The 20,502-nt window shown below is 45.4% G+C and overlaps 1 protein-coding gene across 4 annotated transcripts; it reads left to right on the plus strand.

Annotated features, from left to right (window-relative positions):
• The first annotated feature begins 303 nt into the window (after positions 1 to 303).
• SIGLEC5 (sialic acid binding Ig like lectin 5) lies at positions 304 to 15,443 on the plus strand. 4 transcript variants are annotated; one of them, XM_070386970.1, is made up of 9 exons: positions 304 to 462; positions 560 to 934; positions 1,145 to 1,414; positions 1,630 to 1,701; positions 2,463 to 2,717; positions 2,802 to 3,086; positions 3,314 to 3,404; positions 4,540 to 4,621; positions 14,878 to 15,443. In XM_070386970.1, exons 1-9 carry the CDS (start codon positions 426 to 428, stop codon positions 15,067 to 15,069), a joined length of 1,659 nt encoding a protein of 552 aa, XP_070243071.1. In that variant the 5' UTR covers positions 304 to 425; the 3' UTR covers positions 15,070 to 15,443. The 4 variants fall into 4 exon arrangements, with proteins under 4 accessions (XP_070243071.1, XP_070243072.1, XP_070243073.1 ...); XM_070386971.1 differs by having other exon boundaries at positions 1,654 to 1,701; XM_070386972.1 differs by lacking the exon at positions 2,802 to 3,086.
• Positions 15,444 to 20,502: the final 5,059 nt, after the last annotated feature.

The raw sequence follows: 20,502 nt of genomic DNA on the forward strand, positions 1-20,502 counted from the left end.
CTTTCAGTGTTCTTTTCCGGAAAGTTCAGTGTTTCTCTGTTGCAGGGTTGGTCCCACCCGATGACCAGGGCTGGACACGGTTTTTCTTTTCTGGTTGTGCCGGCCGCTGGGTGATCCCACTGTGGACCCGAGCATCACTGGACAGGTGGTCATGTCAGAGCCAAGTGCAGTGAAGCCTCTCAGCCTCTGGGGGCCTTAGGATCTACCCCTGCGGTGTAGGGTGTGGGGTGGGACCTTCTGTCTTCTCAGGGCTGCCCCTCCTCCATGGCCTGGGGCGTCCAAGTTCCCCTTCTCTGCTTGGCCAAGGCTCTGTCTCTGTCACCCTCTGGCTTCCTGTTGGGGCTTCCTCGTTCCCTCCCCACATTCGGGGCGCTTCCCTCCCCAGCAGAGGGACCTGAACCAGCTCTGTGCTGGCGGATGCTGACATGGTGCCCCTGCTACTACTGCCCCTGCTGTGGGGGGGTGAGTGGGGGAGGGTGGGGGACAGGGCTCACGGCTGGGGGAGGGGAGCACCTGTGGGGAGGGGCTGGAGCTGCTGCTGAGCCTCTGTGTCCCCCAGGGTCCCTGCAGGAGCTTCTAGGGTACGAGCTCCGAGTGCAGGAATCAGTGGTGGTGAAGGCGTGCATGGACGTCCACGTGCCCTGCTCCTTCTCCTACCCCCGGTATTACTCTGGCGAACTCTTCATCTACTGGTTCCGGGAAAAAGACCACCACACCAATGATGCTGTGGCCACAAATGACCGAAAGAAACCTGTGAAGCCAGAGACCCAGGGCCGATTCAGCCTCCTCGGGAACCCCAGCAACAACGACTGCTCCCTGAGCATCAGAGAGGCCAGGCTGAGCGACTCAGGGGTCTACTACTTCCGAGTGGAGAAAGGACCTACTCTGAAATACAGTTACAGAGAGAAGAAGCTGAATTTGCAGGTGACAGGAGGTATGACAGGGGGCCCAGGAGAGGACCCTGGCCCATGGAGACTCCTCTGTTAGAACGGGAACAGGGTATAGGAGCCCTCCCTGCTCCAGGTCTTGGGGTTTGAGGGTTCAGGAGAGACCCAGAACCGGGAAGGAGTTGTGACCCTGACCCTCTGGGTCCCCACACCCCTGCGTCCAGGCATCTCCCTCTGTCTCATCTCCCTTTCTTCAGAGAAACCAGACATCCAGTTTCTGGAGCCTCTGGAGTCCGGCCGCCCCACAAAGCTGACCTGCACACTGTCACTAGCCTGTGATGAGGCACACCCTCTCCTGTTCTCCTGGGTGGGGGACGCCCTTGATGCCATGAACCCAGACACCCTCCACTCCTCGGAGCTCACCCTCACCCCGAGGCCCCAGGACCACGGCACCAACCTCACCTGTCTGGTGACACTCCAGGGATCGCAGGTGGCCCTGGAAAGAACTATCTGGCTCAACGTCTCCTGTGAGTGTGGAGGGGCGGCGGGGTCCCTGAGGGCGCTGGTGTGTGTGTGTGGGTGTGCGCGTGTGTGTGCGTGTGTAGAGAGAAGGCCAGCCCACTCTTCTATGGGTCTGCGCCCTGGGAGCTGAGGTGGGGAGTGGCCGTGAAGGACAGCCCCCCCATTCCTGGTTTCCCTCCTGGGGTGCTGGTCAGTTTCCATCCCACTCCTCCCTCTGCAGCAAGCCCATGTCTTTCTGCCCCAGATGCTCCAAGGAACCTCCGCATCAGCCTCTCCTTCAGAAATGTCACAGGTAGGACAGGACCTCTCCTCTCCAGGGCTGGGTCCTGCTCCTGGGACTGCCTCCAAGGTGGTGCAGGGGAGTGGGCTTGAATGTGATCAGATACGGGAAGAGCAAGGAGAAAATCACCAGCCTGCCACACCTCCCAAGCACTAGAGCACACACACATGCAATACACACTGAGACTCACACACACAGGCACACACACATAATACATACATATGAACATACACTGAGACACGCACAGAAACGCCCATACACACAGGCACACACACATCACACATATACACAGAGATATACCCACAGCACAGGCACCATCATGCACATATACACTCACGGACATATACACGTGCACTCATGCACACATACACACAGGCACACACACGTACACCCCACACGTATACACACTCACACACCCTGTTCAAAGCCCATTTCCTTCACCATGGTTCTATTGTGTGGCTTTCTTCCACAAAAGCTTCCTTAGTCCCATCCTCTGCTGCCTTCACTGAATCAACATCTCAAGCCTTGAGACTCTGGTTTTCTTTCCACCAAACAGCCCAGGCCTGTCCCATTGAGACACCAAGCCTCCCCTGAAGATACGAGGCCCAGACATGTTGGCTCAGCCTGCTTAGGGTGGGAAGGTCCAGCCCTGGGACTGCAGGGAACCCAGCTGGCCAGCGGGGGGAGGAGAGAGCGAGGCCAGGAGGTGCTGGGAAAGAGGGAGGAGGAGACCTCAGCCTCCCCCAGCTCTCCCACTGCGCTTTCCCCCAAAGCCTTCAAGATTCTGCAGAACACCTCATCTATTCTCATCTCGGAGGGCCAGGAGCTGCAGCTGCTGTGTATTGCTGACAGCAACCCCCCTGCACAATTGAGCTGGTTCCAAGGGTCTCCCACCCTGGAGGCCACCCCCATCTCCAACACTGAGGTCCTGGAGCTGCCGTATTTAGGAACTGCAGAAGCAGAGCTCACCTGCCAGGCTCAGAACCCGCTGGGCTCCGAAAATATCTCCCTGAGCCTCATCGTGGTCTGTGAGTGTGGGGTCTCCTGGGGACAGGATGCCGGGGTTCCAGGGAGGGGAGGGGTGCCCCTGATCCCTCCCATCTCTCCCACAGCACCCCCGCAGCTGCTGGGCCCCTCCTGCTCCCAGGAGGACGAGAGTCTTCGCTGCAGCTGCTCCTCCCGAGCCCGGCCGGCCCCCTCCCTGCGCTGGAGGCTGGGCAAGGGGCTGCTGGAGGGGAACTTCAGCAATGCTTCCTTCGAGGTCAGCTCCAGCTCCGCCGGGCCCTGGGCCAATGGCTCCCTGAGCCTCCGAGAGGGGCTCAGCTCTGGCGTCAGCCTCAGCTGCGAGGCCCTGAACATCCATGGGGCCCGGAGCGGGTCTGTCCTGCTGCTGCCAGGTCAGGGGTCTGTTGGGGGGAAGAGGCTTAGAGGAGATGGGGGTCTCCATCCTAGAGAAGATGACGCTTGGCAGGGAGAGGGGCTGGGGTCAGGGCAGAAGGTGCTTTTTAGGACAGGGGGCTCCTTCTCAGGCCTGAAGAGCCTCTCCAGAAAGTTCTGCAAGGAGGCGGGAAGGCAAGAGACTGATCTCGGGGTCGTGATCATCTCCTGGCCGTCTTCCCTGCAGGGAAGCCTGCATTCCTGGTTGTTGGGGCTCTTGGAGGCGCTGGTGCCATGGCCCTGCTGTCCCTGTGCTTGTGCCTCCTTTTCTTTTACATGTAAGTCTGTGTTCTTGGGGAGGTATAGGGAGGTGTGTGGTAGGGAGTGTGGAAAGAGGTCTCTTAATCCCAGAAATGTGGAGAAGCATAGATTAGGTTCAGAGTTGGGTAACAGCCTTAGCAAGATGTAATTCCCATGCATTAAGGTGCACAGTTCATTGGCTTTTAGTCTATTCAGAACTGCATGTCTTTGACAGTGATTTTGACAGAATTTTTGCATTAGCCCCAAATGAAAGAGAAACCAAAAGGAAATCCACACCCCTGATCATCCCCTCCGTTCCACCTTCTGCCCTAGGCAAACGCTAGGCTGTTTTCCATCTCTCTAGAGTTGTCTGTTTTGGACATTTCAAATAAGGGCAGTGATAAAATATGTGGTCCCATGTGACTGACTTCTCTCACTTTACGTGATGTTTTGAAGGTTCATGCATGGCAGTCCTTCACTCCTTTTTAAAAAAAAAATTAATTCATTAATTTTTGGCCGTGCTGGGTCTTGGTTGTGGTACACAGGCTTCTCATTGCCATGGCTTCTCTTATTGCAAAGTGCAGGCTCTAAGATGTGCGGGCTTCCAGAATTGCAGCTCAAGGGCTCTAGAGCGCAGGCTCAGTAGCTGTGGCGCACAGGCTTAGTTGCTCAGAGCCACATGGAATCTTCCCAGACCAGGGATTGAACCTGTGTCCTTTGCATTGGCAGGCGGATTCTCATCCCCCGCGCCACCAGAGACGTCTCCATCATTCTTTTTTATTTCCAAACAATGTTCCCTTGAATGAATGGAGCTACTCATTCATCTACTCATTCATTTACTAGCTACTCATTCAGCTATTCATTCATCTACTCATCCGTTAATCCACTGATGGACATTTGGGTTGTTTTGGCCACCATGTGTCAATAATAATGACATTCATGTACAAGTTTGTAAGTCAAGTCTCTAGTGATGGAAATTCAGTCTTGGCCAAAGTCCTGGTCATCCAAGAAGATGAAGCACTCACTTCCGTGTCAGGAAGGCCTCTGAGTCCAGTGTTTCAGGGTCTGAATACCCGAGCCGTCGTATTGGGGGCAGTGGGAGGGCAGTGGGAGGCAGCTTGCCCACCTTTGTCTGAGCCGCCCTGACTGCAGCACACCGGTTTCTTCTCTTAGACTGAAAGCCCGCAGAAAGCAGGCAGCCATGAGACCAGAGGGTGTGGATGATGAAGACCCGGTCATGGGTACCGTCGCCTGGGTGAGTGATGCGGGCGTCTTCTCCAGCCGTGGGGGCCCCAGGCATGTCCATTTGGCAGACTCAGGCTAAGTCCATCAGTAGTTCCTGCTCCTGCCTGCTCCCCCAGGCAGACACCTGGGAGCTGGCTTCCCTTCCGTTCTTCCCCTTCATCTCCCAGGCCCAGTGGTGCTCTGCTGACCACTGAGCCTATTCACTTCTTTACTGGATACAGGCTGCTAGAACTATCTCCCCCCAAACCAGTACTTTCCAGCCGTTCTGGAGTCTCAAAGCTGTTGCTCCCAATGCTTAGAGAATCAAGTCATAATCGTTGGTCTGATATATGATGTCTTTCCTGGCGTCTCCCCTGACGGCCGCTCCAGCCACTGGTCCTGCCCTAGGGTCCAGCTACACTGGCCTTCTCCCTGTGTCCAGAGAGATCTATTCCCTTATGACTCGGAGTCTTTGAATATACAGTTCCTTCTACCTGAACTAGGCTTCCCTGGTAGTTCAGATGGTAAAGAATCCACCTGCAATGCAGGAGACCTGCGTTTGATCCCTGGGTTGGGAAGATATCCTGGAGAAGAGAATGGCTACCCACTCTGTATTCTGGACTGGAGAATCCCATGGACTATACACTCCATGGGGTTGCCAAGAGTCAGATATGACTGAGCAACTTTCCCTTCACTATCTGAGCTGCCCTCCCTTTCGCAGTTCAACCATCCACCTCGCTGCCTCCTTCCAGCTGCAAGCTCAGCATCTCTTATTCTGGGAACCTTTGCCTTCTCCCTTCCTTCTCTCCATCCACCAAGTCCTGTGTCCATCCCCGACACCCTGTGTTACATCACACAACATCAGTGCATTGACCTGTCTCCACCTTCTCATCGTATATGTAAAGTCCTTGAGAACGAGGGCTGTAATTTTCTCTCACACCATCCCTGTCCAGCAAGACCCCTGTTCACTTTTTAAAAATTGGGTTTGTGTTGCCCCAAATGGAATTATCCAAAATGCTTTGTTAATCACTGAGCTAGTATCAATGGAACAAAGTATTCACTTTTACTTACTCATCGTTACACATGATATGATAAACACGTGTAAATCTACCATCCAACCTGAGACTTAAAACACTGATGATAACTTTCATCTACCCTTCTACTCTGACCCGCCCCCAGTAACCACTGCTCTGAATCTTTTGATGCTGGTGTTACCACATATATGTTTACCCCAAATATACACTCTTCAGTTTACTTGCTTCTGAACCTTCCAAGGGTGTCATGTGCCAGGTATGCTTCTTGGACTTGCCTTGTAGATGCAGTCTTATATAGCAAAGATTCATTCATGTTTTTGCACAAAGTTGCAGTTCCCCATTGTATAATGATGCATTTTATGATTATGTCTATTATCTAAGCTCCTATTGATGGACATTGGAGTTGTTTCCTGGTGTTGCAATTACAAACATTCCTTATTCATGTCTCATTGTATTCACATGCAAGAGTTTTCCTTTAGCATTACTTAGGAATTTAATTACTAGGTCATAGGGTCTGTAAAGTTCCTATTTAGAAGATCATGACAATATTTTCCAAAGCAACTGTGTTCACTCATACTCTCATCTATGCCTATCAGGTTCTGTTGATCTACAATCTCTCCAACACTTGGTTTTCTCAATTTTTTTTTTCAGTCATCTCACATTCTCATTATGGTGTTGATTTGCATTTCCTTGGTTACCAATGAAGATGAAAATCTCTCTACAGCTTCAGCAGCATATGAACATCTTTTCCATAAAATGCCTGGTCTCATTGACAGCCCATTTTCCTACTGAATGTTTGACCTTTTCTTATTAAATTTGAGAGCTTTATACATTTTTATGCTTTTTAAAAGACTATATACATTGTAAATATCTTCTCCCAGTGAGTAGCTCATACTTTACCTTTTTAAAGGTGACGTTTGATGATAAGTTCTTAATTGTAATAAGAACTTTGGGGTTTAAGAAATTCTTTCCCATCTTAAGATGTAGAAAGATATTCAAGGATAGTTTCTACTAAAAGTTTTCTGTTTTTCTTTTGGCATTTAAAGACTTCATCTATGGGAAGTTGATTTTTCTGTGTGGTGTACAGTGTTGACCTATATATGTTCCTTCTTTTTTTGCAAAATAGTCCTTCACTTCCTCCCCTGTGGATCTGCCATTCATCAAAATTCCAAATGTGGGTGGTCCTCTTTCTGTGACCTCTTCTATTCCAATGATCAATTTTAGTGTCCTTGAGTCAAAACTGTGTCTACATTCAACAGTCTATAAGCTCAAAAATAAGTCCTGGTATCTGATAGAGCAAGTCCTTCTCCAGATTCTTCTTTCAAAGTTGTCTTGACTACTCTTGGACCTCTGCTGTTCTATTTAAATGTTAAAATCAGTATGTCAAGTTCCCCAAAATACTCCTGTTGGAGTTTTGATTGGAATTGCATTGAACCTATAGGTCAATCCAGGAAGAGTGTATTTGTGGATTCAAGTCTTCTAATCCAAGAGAACAGATTATCTCTATTCATTTAAGTCTTTAAAAAAAATGTTTTCAAGAAAGATGGAGAATTCCTTCACACAGGTCTTGGTCATCTAGTTATTCTATAACAATAACTAGTATTTAAAAAAATTTTTTCTTCCTAAATACTAGTTATTGCTACTACTGTACATGCTTTTTTCTGATTGCTCATTGCTATATGCAGAATGAAAAATAATTCTTTTTAAGTGTGAGGATTTATTTTGTAATTTAAAAAAATCTCAAATTGGTCTTGAGTGTCATTTAGATTCTTGTTGCTTTGGTAGCTGGAAAATTCTTATATCTTACTTGTAACCATCCGTTTTCAGAGATAAAGATACCATCTGAAAAATTTGTGATATTCTTGCTTTTAACTGTCGTGGCTTGTATGGATAGTCTTTATCAGGCTAAGGAAGTTCTTTTCTATCACTAAATAACTTTATGTTTATATCATACATCTCAGTTGAACTTTTCAGATACATCCACTGATATGATTTTCCCTATAATTTGTTACCAGTGGTGAGCGAAACGGTTCAACATTTTCTATTTTGAAACTAGCATTTCTGAGAAAAGATGAAATTGTTCACAGTGAGTGTTTTTTTTTCTTTTTCTAAAACTCTGGTAGATTCAGTTTGTTAATATTTTGTTGAGCACTTTTGCATCTGTATGCAAGAGTGAAATGGACCTCTGTCTTCCTTTCTCCTGTTGTTGTTTTCTTCTTTGGGTATCAAGATAATATTGAGGAATTGTAGAATCTTTCCATTTTTTCTATTAATATTATCTGAAAGAGAGTGTGTAAAATTGAGATGATCTGCTTCTTGAATGACTAATAAGTATCACTTGTACAGGCCGCCTGGATCTGCCCTTGTCTTTATATGTGGTTTTTCTAACTCAGTCATTTTGTGTGTCCGTTAACACACAAACTGTGTGTTAGAGATAACAGTTTGTTCATTTCATCTAAGTTTTATAATTCGTTGACAAAAGGTTATGAGTAGTATTCTCTTAATTGCATATTGTTTAATTAGGATTAATTCCCCATTGGGGGCTTCCCTGGTGAAAAGAATCCTCCTGCAATGCAGGAGACCCGGGTTTGATCCCTGGGTCGGGAAGATTCACTGGATAAGGAAATGGCAACCCACTCCAGTATTCCTGCCTGGAAAATCCCATGGACAGAGGAGCCTGGTATGGCTACACTTCATAGTACTCTGGCAAAAGAGTTTGTCAGACAGGACTTAGCAACTAAGCAACAACAACTTAGCTTATTAATATATAGCACCCTTCTTTCATTATAAAAGTTTTTATGGATATATTTCTCTCAGAACACCACTTTAATTTCACCTCACACATTTTGAAATGTGTTATTTTAATACCATTCAGTTCTAAACATTGCAAAAACCTATTGTGACTTTTTTAGGAATCTTAAATTATTGGGGATTTTTAAAAATTGAAATGTAGGGGACTTCCCTGGTGGACCAATGGCTAAGACTCTGAGCTCCCAATGAAGGGGGCCCAGGCTCGATCTTTGGTCAGGGAACTAGATCCCACATGCTGCAGCTAAGACCCAGTGCAGCCAAATAAATAAATTTAAAAAATTTTAATAAAAAAAATCCAAATGTATGGGGATTTTAAAACATCTTTCCATCCTTAAATTCTAACTAAATTGGGTTTTGTCAGAGTACATTGTTTTGATGATATTTACTTTTTAACTTTGTTGAGACTTTATCTGTGACTTGGTTATGTGAAGAATTTCTGTAAATAGTTCCTGTATGCTTAAGAAGTATATATATATACACTCTATTTCATAAATTCCAACTAAGGTCAATAAGCCAGTGTGTGTTCATTGTATTGTTCAAATCCAAATCTTTACTAATAGGTCTTCCTAAACTATCATTATCTGAACTCTTATGACAGTTTACTTGTCAATTTTCCCCTGGAGTTTCATCAAATATATTTCTTACAGGTGATGTACTTTTAAATTAAAAGGGTATAGTTTAGAAGTATCATATCTTCTCACATTTAACCACACCTTGTGATTGTCTCTGTCTAGTGATACTTTTTGTTTCAAATCTATTTGGTTAGATCTTAAGATAGACACACCGCTTTGTCATTGGTTAGTTAGATATCTGGTATTTTTCCATCCTTTCCTCTCCCCACCCACTTATAGCATTTTTTTTAATGCTTTAGCAATGATTCTTTTGAATAGTATATGACTAAGTTTGTTTTTTCTTAATGTTATTTATTATTTTTGGCTGTGCTGGGTCTTCGCTCTGCACAAGCTTTTCTCTAGCTGTGGCCAGCAAGGGTATTCTCTGGTTGTGGTGCCATCTCATCGCGATGGCTTCTCTTGTTGTGAATCTCAGCCTCTAGAGCACAGGCTCAGTAATTCTGGTGCAAAGGTTTATTTGCCATGAGGCACGTGGGATCTTCCTGGACTCAGGGATCGAACCTGTGTCTCCTACATTGGCAGGCAGATTCTTTACCACTGAGCCACCAGGGAAGCCCTAGAACCAGGTATTTGAAAATCCAACTTGACATCCCGTGTCAAGTTCACGCTATTTGTATTTATTGTGGTTCTTGATATACGTGGATTTCTTTGTGCTATTTCACCTTCTCCTTTTGCTTGGTTCCATTTTTTTTAAACATTTCATTTTCTCCTCTCTTATTAAAAAAAAAAAGTAACATCTCTGTCTTACACCTAACAAAAAGAACTCGAGTGCTGTTATATCTTTTGGTGTCCCCTCCATCCACCTTCTACAGCCATGCTGGCTCTTTCTCTAGATCTCCAGTTTTCATTCTGCGTAATTATGAACACACTCAACATTTTTCTATTCTCTGATCATTAAAAAAAATAGACAGCTACACATTTTACTGAGGTAATCTGATCACCTTTGTATCTTACATTCATTGTGTGTGGTTTCTTAGTTTTCTTATTTTTATTTGCATTCTTTGTATTTGAGTTCTTTCTCCTAACATGTTTTTAACTTGGTATTTCCTGTATTGAGACTTGTATCTGAAATATTTTTATGCCCCCACAATTGAATTTCATTTGGTAGGCTCTCAATTCCAGGATCAAGGTGATTTCCTTTGGATACTCTGAACACTTGATTCACTGTTTCTTGTACCGGGTATCCCTGTTAGAGGTCTCAAGTCTCACACATTGGCAGGTAATCCACTCATTCTCCCTGGAAACATTTTCATGTTTCTCCTTAGTTTTGACAGTCTTGAGATGAACTGTACTTTATTTGGCTGTGGACTTTTCCTTGTCTTTTTTCTTGTGTTTGCGAGGTACTTTGTGCTGATATAGTTCACTTTTTCTGTAATTCTGACAATTTTATCTCCACTATTTTTGTCCAATTATCTCTTCCTCTTTTGGTTTCATTTTTATCTCATTTGGGGACTACTGGGACTTCCCTGGTGGCTCAGTGGTTAAGACTCCATGCTCCCAGTGTGGAGGCACAGGTTTGCTCTCTGGCCGGGAAACTAAGATCCCACATGCCAGTGGTGTGCCCCCCCCCCCGAGAAAGCATGTCATTTGGGGACCATTATCATCTGAATGTTGAGATTTTCTAGTTCTTTCATCATTCATAACTTTCATTTTCACATGTTCTGTTCTTCATCCTCCCTGCTTCCTTCTATGGGAGACTCAAAGGTTCTTCTAGCTCCCGGATGTACTTCAATTCTATTTATTCTATTCTTCATCCCACCATTGGATTCTTCCTATTTTTATATCTCAGACATCATATTTCCATGTTTTACAGAACTGCACACACATTTCCTTTTTATGTAACTTACATGATTACATAACTTCTTGTTTTACATCTTATGTACATAATTACTGATATGTATAATTTTCTTTTCCAGTTCTTACTGAGATATATTGGACATAGAGCATTGTATAAGTTTAAGGTGTACAGAATAATGAATTGATTTACATACATCATGAAATGACTAGCCTAATAATATTAGTGAACATCCATCATCTCCTATAGACAAAAAATTAAAGAAATAGAAAAAAATATTTTCCTTGCAATGAGAACAGTTAGGATTTACTCTGAATAACTTTCATATATAACATACAGCAGAGCTAATTCTAATGATTACGTTCTACATTACCTCTCCAATACTTATCTTATAACTGGAAGTTTGTACCTTTTGACCACCTTGATTCAGTTTCCCCATCCCCATCTTCTGCCTCTGGCAACCACAAATCTGATCTCTTTTTCTGGGGGTTTGCTTGTTTCTTGTTTTTGAAGTATAAGTGATTCGATATTTCTGTTTCAAAGTGATCACCACGCTGTCTAGTTACAATATGTCACCACTTGGAGATATTACATCGTTACTGAGTGATGTACATAATTTCTTTTCCTGTTGGTTTTTTTTTTTTATTTGGAGGATAATTGCTTTACAGTGTTGTGTTGGTTTCTGCCATTTAACAACGTAAATCAGCCACAAGTATACATGTGTCCCCTCCCTCCTGAACCTCCCTCCCACCCCTCTAGGTTGTCTCAGAGCACCAGGTTGAGCTCCCTGTGTTATACAACAACTTCCCACTTGCTATCTCATTTACATATGATAATACAGAGAGAGAACAGACTCATGTTGGACACTGCTGGTGAAGGAGAGGATGGGAGGGATTGAGAGAGTAGCGTAATTTCTTAGTCTCACGTTCATGATGTAACGTCAGCACTTACTCCTCTTAGTGCGTTTATCATGCTTGGTTTAAAACTCTTGATCAAAGTGTTCTAATACTTGTTTTTTGAAGGTACATGATGTTCCCAGCCTCCTTTGGTTGGTTTTTCTTCCAGGATATTTACACTTTGCAGGTGCTCAGTCCTCTGACCTGGCAGGGGGTGGGGGGGTGCATATTCCCCAGGGATGTTAGCTATTTGGTCTGGACTGTTGATTGGGTGAAGGTGAAGGGCAGATGCTGGCCTGTGTTGGCTCAAAGGAGTGATGGGGACCAGTCGCAGGGTGGAGTGCCCCAGGCACCACAACCACTGTCCACCAGTCCCACTTCCTGTCCCCCTCTCTCCGCTGAAAAAGCAGAGTAAGTCACCCCTTTGCCTTCCAACCTCAAGGAGAAGGAGCTTTGGATTTTGATCCACCAGACTCTGGAGTTTGGGAAAGAAGAAAGGGAGGACAAGAATCCCAAAGGCCAGTGAGGCTCATGGCCTCTCTCCTTCTCTTCACCCCGGGAGCCTTCGGTGCTCCCTGGGGTGGTGCCTTCGGTGCATTTACCTCTGGACACATGCACATAGCCATCTTGTCCACGCTCTATGAATTCTGCAGGCAATGATTGCCCCAAGGCAAGGGTGGAGGAGGGAAGGGAGCAGAATTCAAGCACATCTGTGGGAACCTGTTCCTCCTCTTGTCGACAAGCCAGCTTCCCTAGCCCTGGGCTGTAGCGTGTCACCTCCCCAGCCCCATGTGTTCAAATTAGCTTTTACTTCCCCCCAGTAACCTCAAGGTGATTAATCAATCAACAATTGATTATAAAATTTTGTTATCCCATAGTTCCATCTACAGTTTTTGATTGTTGGATCTTGGTGAGCAGAGCCAGTGGTATGTGTGAATTCACTATCTTAACAGGAACCCTGATAGAGCTTTGTTTTCCCCATTATGTTGTTGTTGTTGTACAGCCACTAAGTCGTGTCAGACTCTTTGCGACCCCATGGACCGCACGACGCCATGGACTGTCCTCCACTATCTCCTGGACTTTGCTCAAATTCATGTCCATTGAGTCAGTGGTGTTATCTAACCATCTCATCCTCTCCCCCTCCTTCTCCTTTTGCCTTCAATCTTTCGCAGCATCAGGGTTTTTTTCCCTGATAAGTCAACTCTCTCAGCCTTTCTGTAACTTTGATACTGTAGGCAGAATAGTAAAGCAATGAGCTGCATAGTCCCTGGAGTTCATCCTCCTGTGTCCAAGTCCTGGACTCAACCACTTCCAAGCTGTGTGACCTTGGACAAGTTAGTTAACCTCTCTGCTTCTTTATTTTCTCTTCTGGAAATGAGGCCATTGCTATGCTGGTACATGTTTCATTGGGTTGCTACAAGAAGTGCTTAGAAATGTGCCTAGGTCATGGGAAATTGCTTACAACTCTTACCTAATGTTACTATTCCCCTCTCTAATAAGGAACTGGGCATGCGGGCAGGTATTTTGGGCTGTTTCACTTCCTCATATGTCCTCTTTTGAAAGAACAGCACTTAATGGCACCTAGCTCATAACCAGCACTCAGCAAAGAGGTGTTGGATGAAGGAATGAACTTAGTGCTTTCTCCTGTTTATTCATCTGAGCTGCATCTTGTCTTCTGCGTGCTCAGTCACCTAATCATGTCTGATTCTTTGCAACCCCATGGACTGCAGCCCACCAGGCTCTTCTGCCCATGGGGTTTCCCAGGCAAGAATACTGGAGTGGGTTGCCACTTCCTACTGCAGGGTATCTTCCTAACCAGGGATGGAATCTGTGTCTCTTGCACTGGCAGGCGGATTCTTTACTACTAGCATGACCTGGGAAGCCCGTGTTGTCTTATGAGGATCAATTCAATCCTCTTTTAATATATGGTAAGGCTATTAAGATACATGTTCTTATTTCTCCCTCTTTGGCTACAGAAGTGTCAAAATACCTAGCTGTTTTGTCATTCCATCTTGCTCATGCCTAATATGGACAGCTCTGTCTAGATATGCTTTTTTTTTTTCCTGAGGCTGTGAAATCGTTTTTTCCTAACCTGGAATTCTTTTTCTTTTTTTATGAGCTACTATTTGGAGAAGGCAATGGCAACCCACTCCAGTACTTTCACCTGGAAAAATCCCATGGATAAAGGAGCCTGGTAGGCTGTAGTCCATGGGGTCGCTAAGAGTCAGACATGACTGAGCGACTTCACTTTCACTTTTCCTTTCATGCATTGGAGAGGGAAATGGCAACCCACTCCAGTGTTCTTGCCTGGAGAATCCCAGGGACAGGGGAGCCTGGTGGGCTGCCGTCTATGGGTCGCACAGAGTCAGACACGACTGAAGCGACTTAGCAGTAGCAGCAGCATTTGAAGGCTAATGTTGCTTTCGACACACTCGTCTATAGCATGATGGTGTAGGTGTGCGTGGACAGACTTGGAGAAAAGAGAATGGCATACCAGTGTCTGGGTACCCTCTTTTCTGGGAGACTTGGGTCCTGCTTTATTTTCATTTTTGTTTTATGGGACCCAGGTCCAAGATCCAGAATTGCCATCTCTTCAGGCTTCTGCACAAGCTAGTTCATAAATCACACCAGAGTTAGACATTAGCTGTGTTTACTTGTCTCTAATCCAGTCCTCCTAGCCGACTGCAAGCTGCCTGAGGTCAGGGTCAATGTCTGTTTTCTCACACTGCTCATTTGGCCTCTCACCCAGGACTTGGTGCAGGGTACACTGTCAAGAAAACAGCAGGCCTGGGTTTGAATCCTCGCTCTGCCATCCACTCTATGAGTGACCTTGGGCAAGTTACTTCACCTCTCCCCCACCTCAATTTTCTTACCTGTAAAATGGGAATAATAAGAATATCACTCCTACTGGGTTTCTGTGAAGGTTAAATAGGATTCATAAGCCTGCAATACGGCCCAGTCAGTCTTGGCAAAATTGTAAATGAATGAGTGAATATTTGAGTTCACAGGAAGCATGTGAGGAATAAGATGAGTGAATAAACGTCCCATCTACTGAACTTTCCTTTGGGGCTCATGCCTGCTTACTCCTTCTCTGACTCCTTTTTCTCCCTTTTTCTCAGGGTTCCAGGCAAAAGCCTTGCTCAGACAGCCCCCCTGACCAGATGGTGCTGTCCCCTGCAGAGGACGCCCCACCCCCAGGGGAACAGGAAGACCTCCATTATGCCTCCCTCAACTTTCATGAGATGACATCTCGGGAGCCTCAGGACCAGGAGGCCACCAGCACCGAGTACTCTGAGATCAAAACAAGCTAATGAGGACTCATCCAGACCTCAGTCCCAGCCTCTATGGGGACAAGGAGAGGTCAGGGACTAGTTGATGAAGCCTTGGTGGCAATATTTAACTACTGTATGAGTGTCCCCAGGTAGAACAGAAAGAAGACAGGGGATGGGATTAGAGAAACAGGCTCACAGACAGGTTCCAGCACTTCCTAAGGTATCGTCATCAAGCAATTCAATCCACCTGTCTGTGTCTCGATTTTCTGTTCTGTAAATCAGAGATCATGTGTCTTACCTCCAAGTTGGTGAACGTTAAAGAAAGAACATATAAAAAGAAAAAAATAAAGGGGAAAATCCTCAAAAGAAAAAAAGGAAGAACATATTAAAACCAACGAACAGAGGTCCCATCACATGGCGTGTGCCTAGTGTCTGCTGCTTCCTCTTCCTGAACAGAAAGGCCCTCCCGTCAAGTTCTTCTGAGGGTGACGAGTAGACAGACAGCTATTTCCCAGCAAAGATGCGTTTAATTTGGCATTAGCCTAGAATTGCCGCTTAGGGTCTGCAACCATGGAGAGCCATGTGCAAGTTCCAATTCAAGGAGGGAAGGAGACCACTTTTATAGAGGAGCAGAGGAAGTTGAGGGCTAGAGGAAAGAGTGAGTCCATGGCTTTTCATTGGCTGAGTCCTTGCCAGGAAAGGAGTCTTCCTTCTTCCTGTTGGGCTCTGGTATCATCACTGCCAGTGAGAGTGCCCCCTTCTGGACTCTAACTGAGGCTTCAGTTTATTCGTTTTTTACACCAGAACAGAGGACAGAGTGGCAACTTATTGATGTCATTCTCCATCCCGAAACTCTTTGGAGTCTCCCCAGGGAAAGACTAGCCCCTCAGCCTGGCATTCGGTTCATAATACAGCATCTTATAATCTCTCTGGGGTTATCTCCTTGTCTCACATTTATCTGTCCATTCTTCCAGCATATTTCTTCACCTGCTGACCTCCAGTCCCTTCCTTATTTCATTTATAGACCCTAAAGGGATCTTTCCAACAGCCAGAGAGCTGACCCCGCCTCTCCTGAACAAACGTATTCCCTCTTAGCACCACACTAAAACTGTCCATAGAGAGTTGGACTATAAGGAAAGTTGAGCACCAAAGAATTGATGCTTTTGAACTGTGATGTTGGAGAAGACTCTTGAGAGTCACTTGGACTGCAAGGAGATCCAACCAGTGCATCCTAAAGGAGATCAGTCCTGGGTGTTCATTGGAAGGACTGATGTTGAAGCTGAAACTCCAATACTTTGGCCACCTGATGTGAATAACTGATTCATTGGAAAAGACCATGACCCTGGAAAAGATTGAAGGCAGGAAGAGAAGGGGATAGCAGAGGATGAGATAGTTGGACAGCATCAGCAACTCGATGGACATGAGTTTGAGCAAGCTCTGGGAGTTGGTGACAGGGAAGCCTGGTGTGCTGCAGTCCATGGGGTCGCAAAGAGTTGGACACTACTGAGCAACTGAACTGACTGACTGACTGACGACCTCACTGCTATGTACTCACCCACCCTCTCCTCTTGGTCCATTCTTCCTTATGCCTTCCAGGCTGGTTCACAAAGATGTCTTTGCAATTTGAGATCTCTTTCCTGGAGGTCATGCTACCTGGCTTTCATCTGTTTCCACCATCTCATCCTTCAAACCTGAGCTTGTCAACAGATTTGGATTGAGAGTATGAGCTCTTTCTTTTACTGAAGAAATTCTAAAATTGAATTAATTTTTACAGGAAGAAGCACTAATGCAAAAATAGACAGTATTTCACCAGCACCTGTGTAGTGTGAGTGCCTAGCAATAAGCTTAAGCTTTTTTGAATGTAAATGCCTGACATTAAACTTTTGATTGCCCAGGCATCCATTTCAGAGGCATCAAGGTCAAATAATTCATCTCAAATAAACATTGACAGCTATGACTTTAAAGAGCCAGGTGACCGCACCCATGAAGTTCCCTTTTAAAGATTTTTTTTTTTTTTGGATGGGGACAATTTAAAAAATCTTTATTGAATTTGTTACAACATAGCCTCTGTTTTATATTTTGGTTTTTTGCCACAAAGCACGTGGGATCTTAGCTTCCTAACCAGAGATTGAACCCCACATACACACACACCCCAACCTGCACTGGAAGGAGAAGCCTTAACCACTGGACCTCCAGAGAAGTCCCTGAAGTTCCCGTTTAGAAAGCTCTGTGTGAAGTAGACAACTGACTCTTGTGTGACCCTGTTTTTCCCTTCTTACGCCCTAATTCCAGTTCCTATGTTTTAAATTTGCCATAAAAGTGAACCCACGATACCCTAGGGACCCCACCATGTACCCCAATAAAGGCAGAGCTAAGGATCCATGCTCTCTCCCACCTCCTTCACCTGAGCCTCGGGTGTGCTGTGTATCCTCCAGGACTTGTGAGCAGTAGGCCTTGCTTTTTTCAAAGTTTCCTGATAGTTTTTGCTGAAGTGTATCTTGCAGTCATAATAAGAACAGGGGCCAGCCCATCTACAACATTGGCTCTGGTCGAGGAATCTCTTTAGGGGCTGGCCCCAAGGGCTTCACTGGTGGCTCAGCTGGTAAAGAATCTGCCTGCAATGCAGGAGACCTGGGTTCCATCAAGGCTGTATATTGTCACCCTGCTTATTTAACTTATATGCAGAATACATCATGAGAAACGCTGGGCTGGAAGAAGCACAAGCTGGAATCAAGATTGCCAGGAGAAATCTCAATAACCTCAGATATGCAGATGACACCACCCTTATGGCAGAAAGTGAAGAACTAAAGAGCCTCTTGATGAAAGTGAAAGAGGAGAGTGAAAAAGTTGGCTTAAAGCTCAACATTCAGAAAACGGAGATCGTGGCATCCAGTCCCATTCAGTTCAGTTCAGTTCAGCCACTCAGTCGTGTCCGACTCTTTGTGACTCCATGAATCACAGCATGCCAGGCCTCCCTGTCCATCACCAACTCCCGGAGTTCATTCAGACTCACGTCCATCGAGTCAGTGATGCCATCCAGCCATCTCATTCTCTGTTGTCCCCTTCTCCTCCTGCCCCCAATCCCTCCCAGCATCAGAGTCTTTTCCAATGAGTTAACTCTTGGAGTTTCAGCTTTAGTATCATTCCTTCCAAAGAAATCCCAGGGCTGATCTCCTTCAGAATGGACTGGTTGGATCTCCTTGCAGTCCAAGGGACTCTTGAGTCTTCTCCAACACCACAGTTCAAAAGCATCAATTCTTCGGCACTCAGCTTTCTTCACAGTCCAACTCTCACACCCATACATGACCACTGGAAAAACCATAGCCTTTACTAGATGGACCTTTTTTGGCAAAGTAATGTCTCTGCTTTTCAATATGCTATCCAGGTTGGTCATAACTTTTCTTCCAAGGAGTAAGCGTCTTTTCGTTTCATGGCTGCAGTCACCATCTGCAGGGATTCTGGAGCCCCAAAAAATAAAGTCTGACACTGTTTCCACTGTTTCCCCATCTATTTCCCATGAAGTGATGGGACCAGATGCCATGATCTTTGTTTTCTGAATGTTGAGCTTTAAGCCAACTTTTTCACTCTCCACTTTCACTTTCATCAAGAGGCTTTTGAGTTCCTCTTCACTTTCTGCCATAAGGGTAGTGTCATCTGCATATCTGAGGTTATTGATATTTCTCCCAGAAATCTTGATTCCAGCTTGTGCTTCTTCCAGCCCAGCATTTCTCATGATGTACTCTGCATATAAGTTAAATAAGCAGGGTGACAATATACAGCCTTGACGTACTCCTTTTGCTATTTGGAACCAGTCTGTTGTTCCATATCCAGTTCTAACTGTTGCTTCCTGACCTGCATATAGGTTTCTCAATAGGCAGGTCAGGTGGTCTGGTATTCCCATCTCTTTCAGAATTTTCCAGAGTTTGTTGTGATCCACACAGTGAAAGGTTTTCCCATAATCAATAAAGCAGAAGTAGGTGTTTTTCTGGAACTCTCTTGCCTTTTCAGTGATCCAGCAGATGTTGGCAATTTGATCTCTGCTTCCTCTGCCTTTTCGAAATCCAGCTTGAACATCTGGAAGTTCACGGTTCATGTATTGCTGGAGCCTGGCTTGGAGAATTTTGAGCATTACTTTACTAGTGTGTGAGATGAGTGCAATTGTGCAGTAGTTTGAGCATTCTTTGGCATTGCCTTTCTTTGGGAGTGGAATGAAAACTGACCTTTTCCAGTCCTGTGGCTATTGCTGAGTTTTCCAAATTTGCTGGCATATTGAGTGCAGCACTTTCACAACATCATCTTTCAGGATTTGAAATAGATCAACTGGAATTCCATCACATCCACTAGCTTTGTTCATAGTGATGCTTTCTAAGGCCTACTTGACTTCATATTCCAGGATGTCTGGCTCTAGGTGAGTGATCACACCATCGTGATTATCTTGATCATGAAGATCTTTTTTGTATAGTTCTTCTGTGTATTCCTGCCATCTCTTCTTAATATCTTCTGCTTCTGTTAAGTCCATACCATTTCTGTCCTTTATTGAGTCCATCTTTGCATGAAATATTCCTTTGTTGTCTCTAACTTTCTTGAAGAGATCTCTAGTCTTTTCCATTCTGTTGTTTTCCAGTCCCATTACGTCATGGCAAATAAATGGGGAAACTGTAGAGACAGTGGCTGACTTTATTTTTCCGAGCTCCAAAATCACTGCAGATGGTAATTGCAGCCATGAAATTAAAAGATGCTTACTCCTTGGAAGGAAAGTTATGACCAACCTAGACAGCATATTAAAAAGCAGAGACATTACTTTGCCAACAAAGGTCCATCTAGTCAAGGCTATGGTTTTTCCAGTGGTCATGTATGGATGTGAGAGTTGGACTATGAAGAAAGCTGAGGGCAGAAAAATTGGTGCTTTTGAACTATGGTGTTGGAGAAGACTCTTGAGAGTCCCTTGGACTGCATGGAGATCCAACCAGTCCATTCTAAAGGAGATCAGTCCTGGGTGATCATTGGAAGGACTGATGTTGAAGTTGACACTCCAGTACTTTGGCCACCTGATACAAAAGCTGACTCATTTGAAAAGACCCCAATTCTGGGAAAGATTGAGGGCAGGAGGAGAAGGGGACAGTAGAGGATGAGATGGTTGGATGGCATCACTGACTCAATGGACATGAGTTTGGGTGGACTCCGGGAGTTGGTGATGGACAGGGAGGCCTGGGGTGCTGCAGCTCATGGGGTCGCAAAGAGTTAGACATGACTGAGTGACTGAACTGAACTGGGTTCAATCCCCGGGTTTGCAAGATCTCCTGGAGAAGGGAAAGGCTACCCCTCCAGTATTCTGGCCTGGAGAATTCCATGGACTGTATAGTCCATGGGGTTGCAAAGAGTTGGACATGACTGAGCAACTTGCACTTTCACCAAGTAGTGTGGGCCTTGGCGAGTACACCCCCACAACACAAAACAATCACCTAAACAAGG

Source organism: Bos mutus, chromosome 18 (genome assembly GCF_027580195.1).
Source record: "Bos mutus isolate GX-2022 chromosome 18, NWIPB_WYAK_1.1, whole genome shotgun sequence".
Taxonomy (NCBI): Eukaryota; Metazoa; Chordata; class Mammalia; order Artiodactyla; family Bovidae; genus Bos; species Bos mutus.

What these genes read in the sequence shown, in the direction of transcription:
- SIGLEC5 (XM_070386970.1), top strand. Translation starts at nt 426, where the DNA reads ATGGTGCCCCTGCTACTACTGCCCCTGCTGTGGGGGG. An exon ending in CTCCTTCAGAAATGTCACAG is followed by an intron (nt 1,702 to 2,462) that starts GTAGGACAGGAC and finishes TTTCCCCCAAAG; the next exon opens with CCTTCAAGATTCTGCAGAAC. An exon ending in TCATGGGTACCGTCGCCTGG is followed by an intron (nt 4,622 to 14,877) that starts GTGAGTGATGCG and finishes CCTTTTTCTCAG; the next exon opens with GGTTCCAGGCAAAAGCCTTG.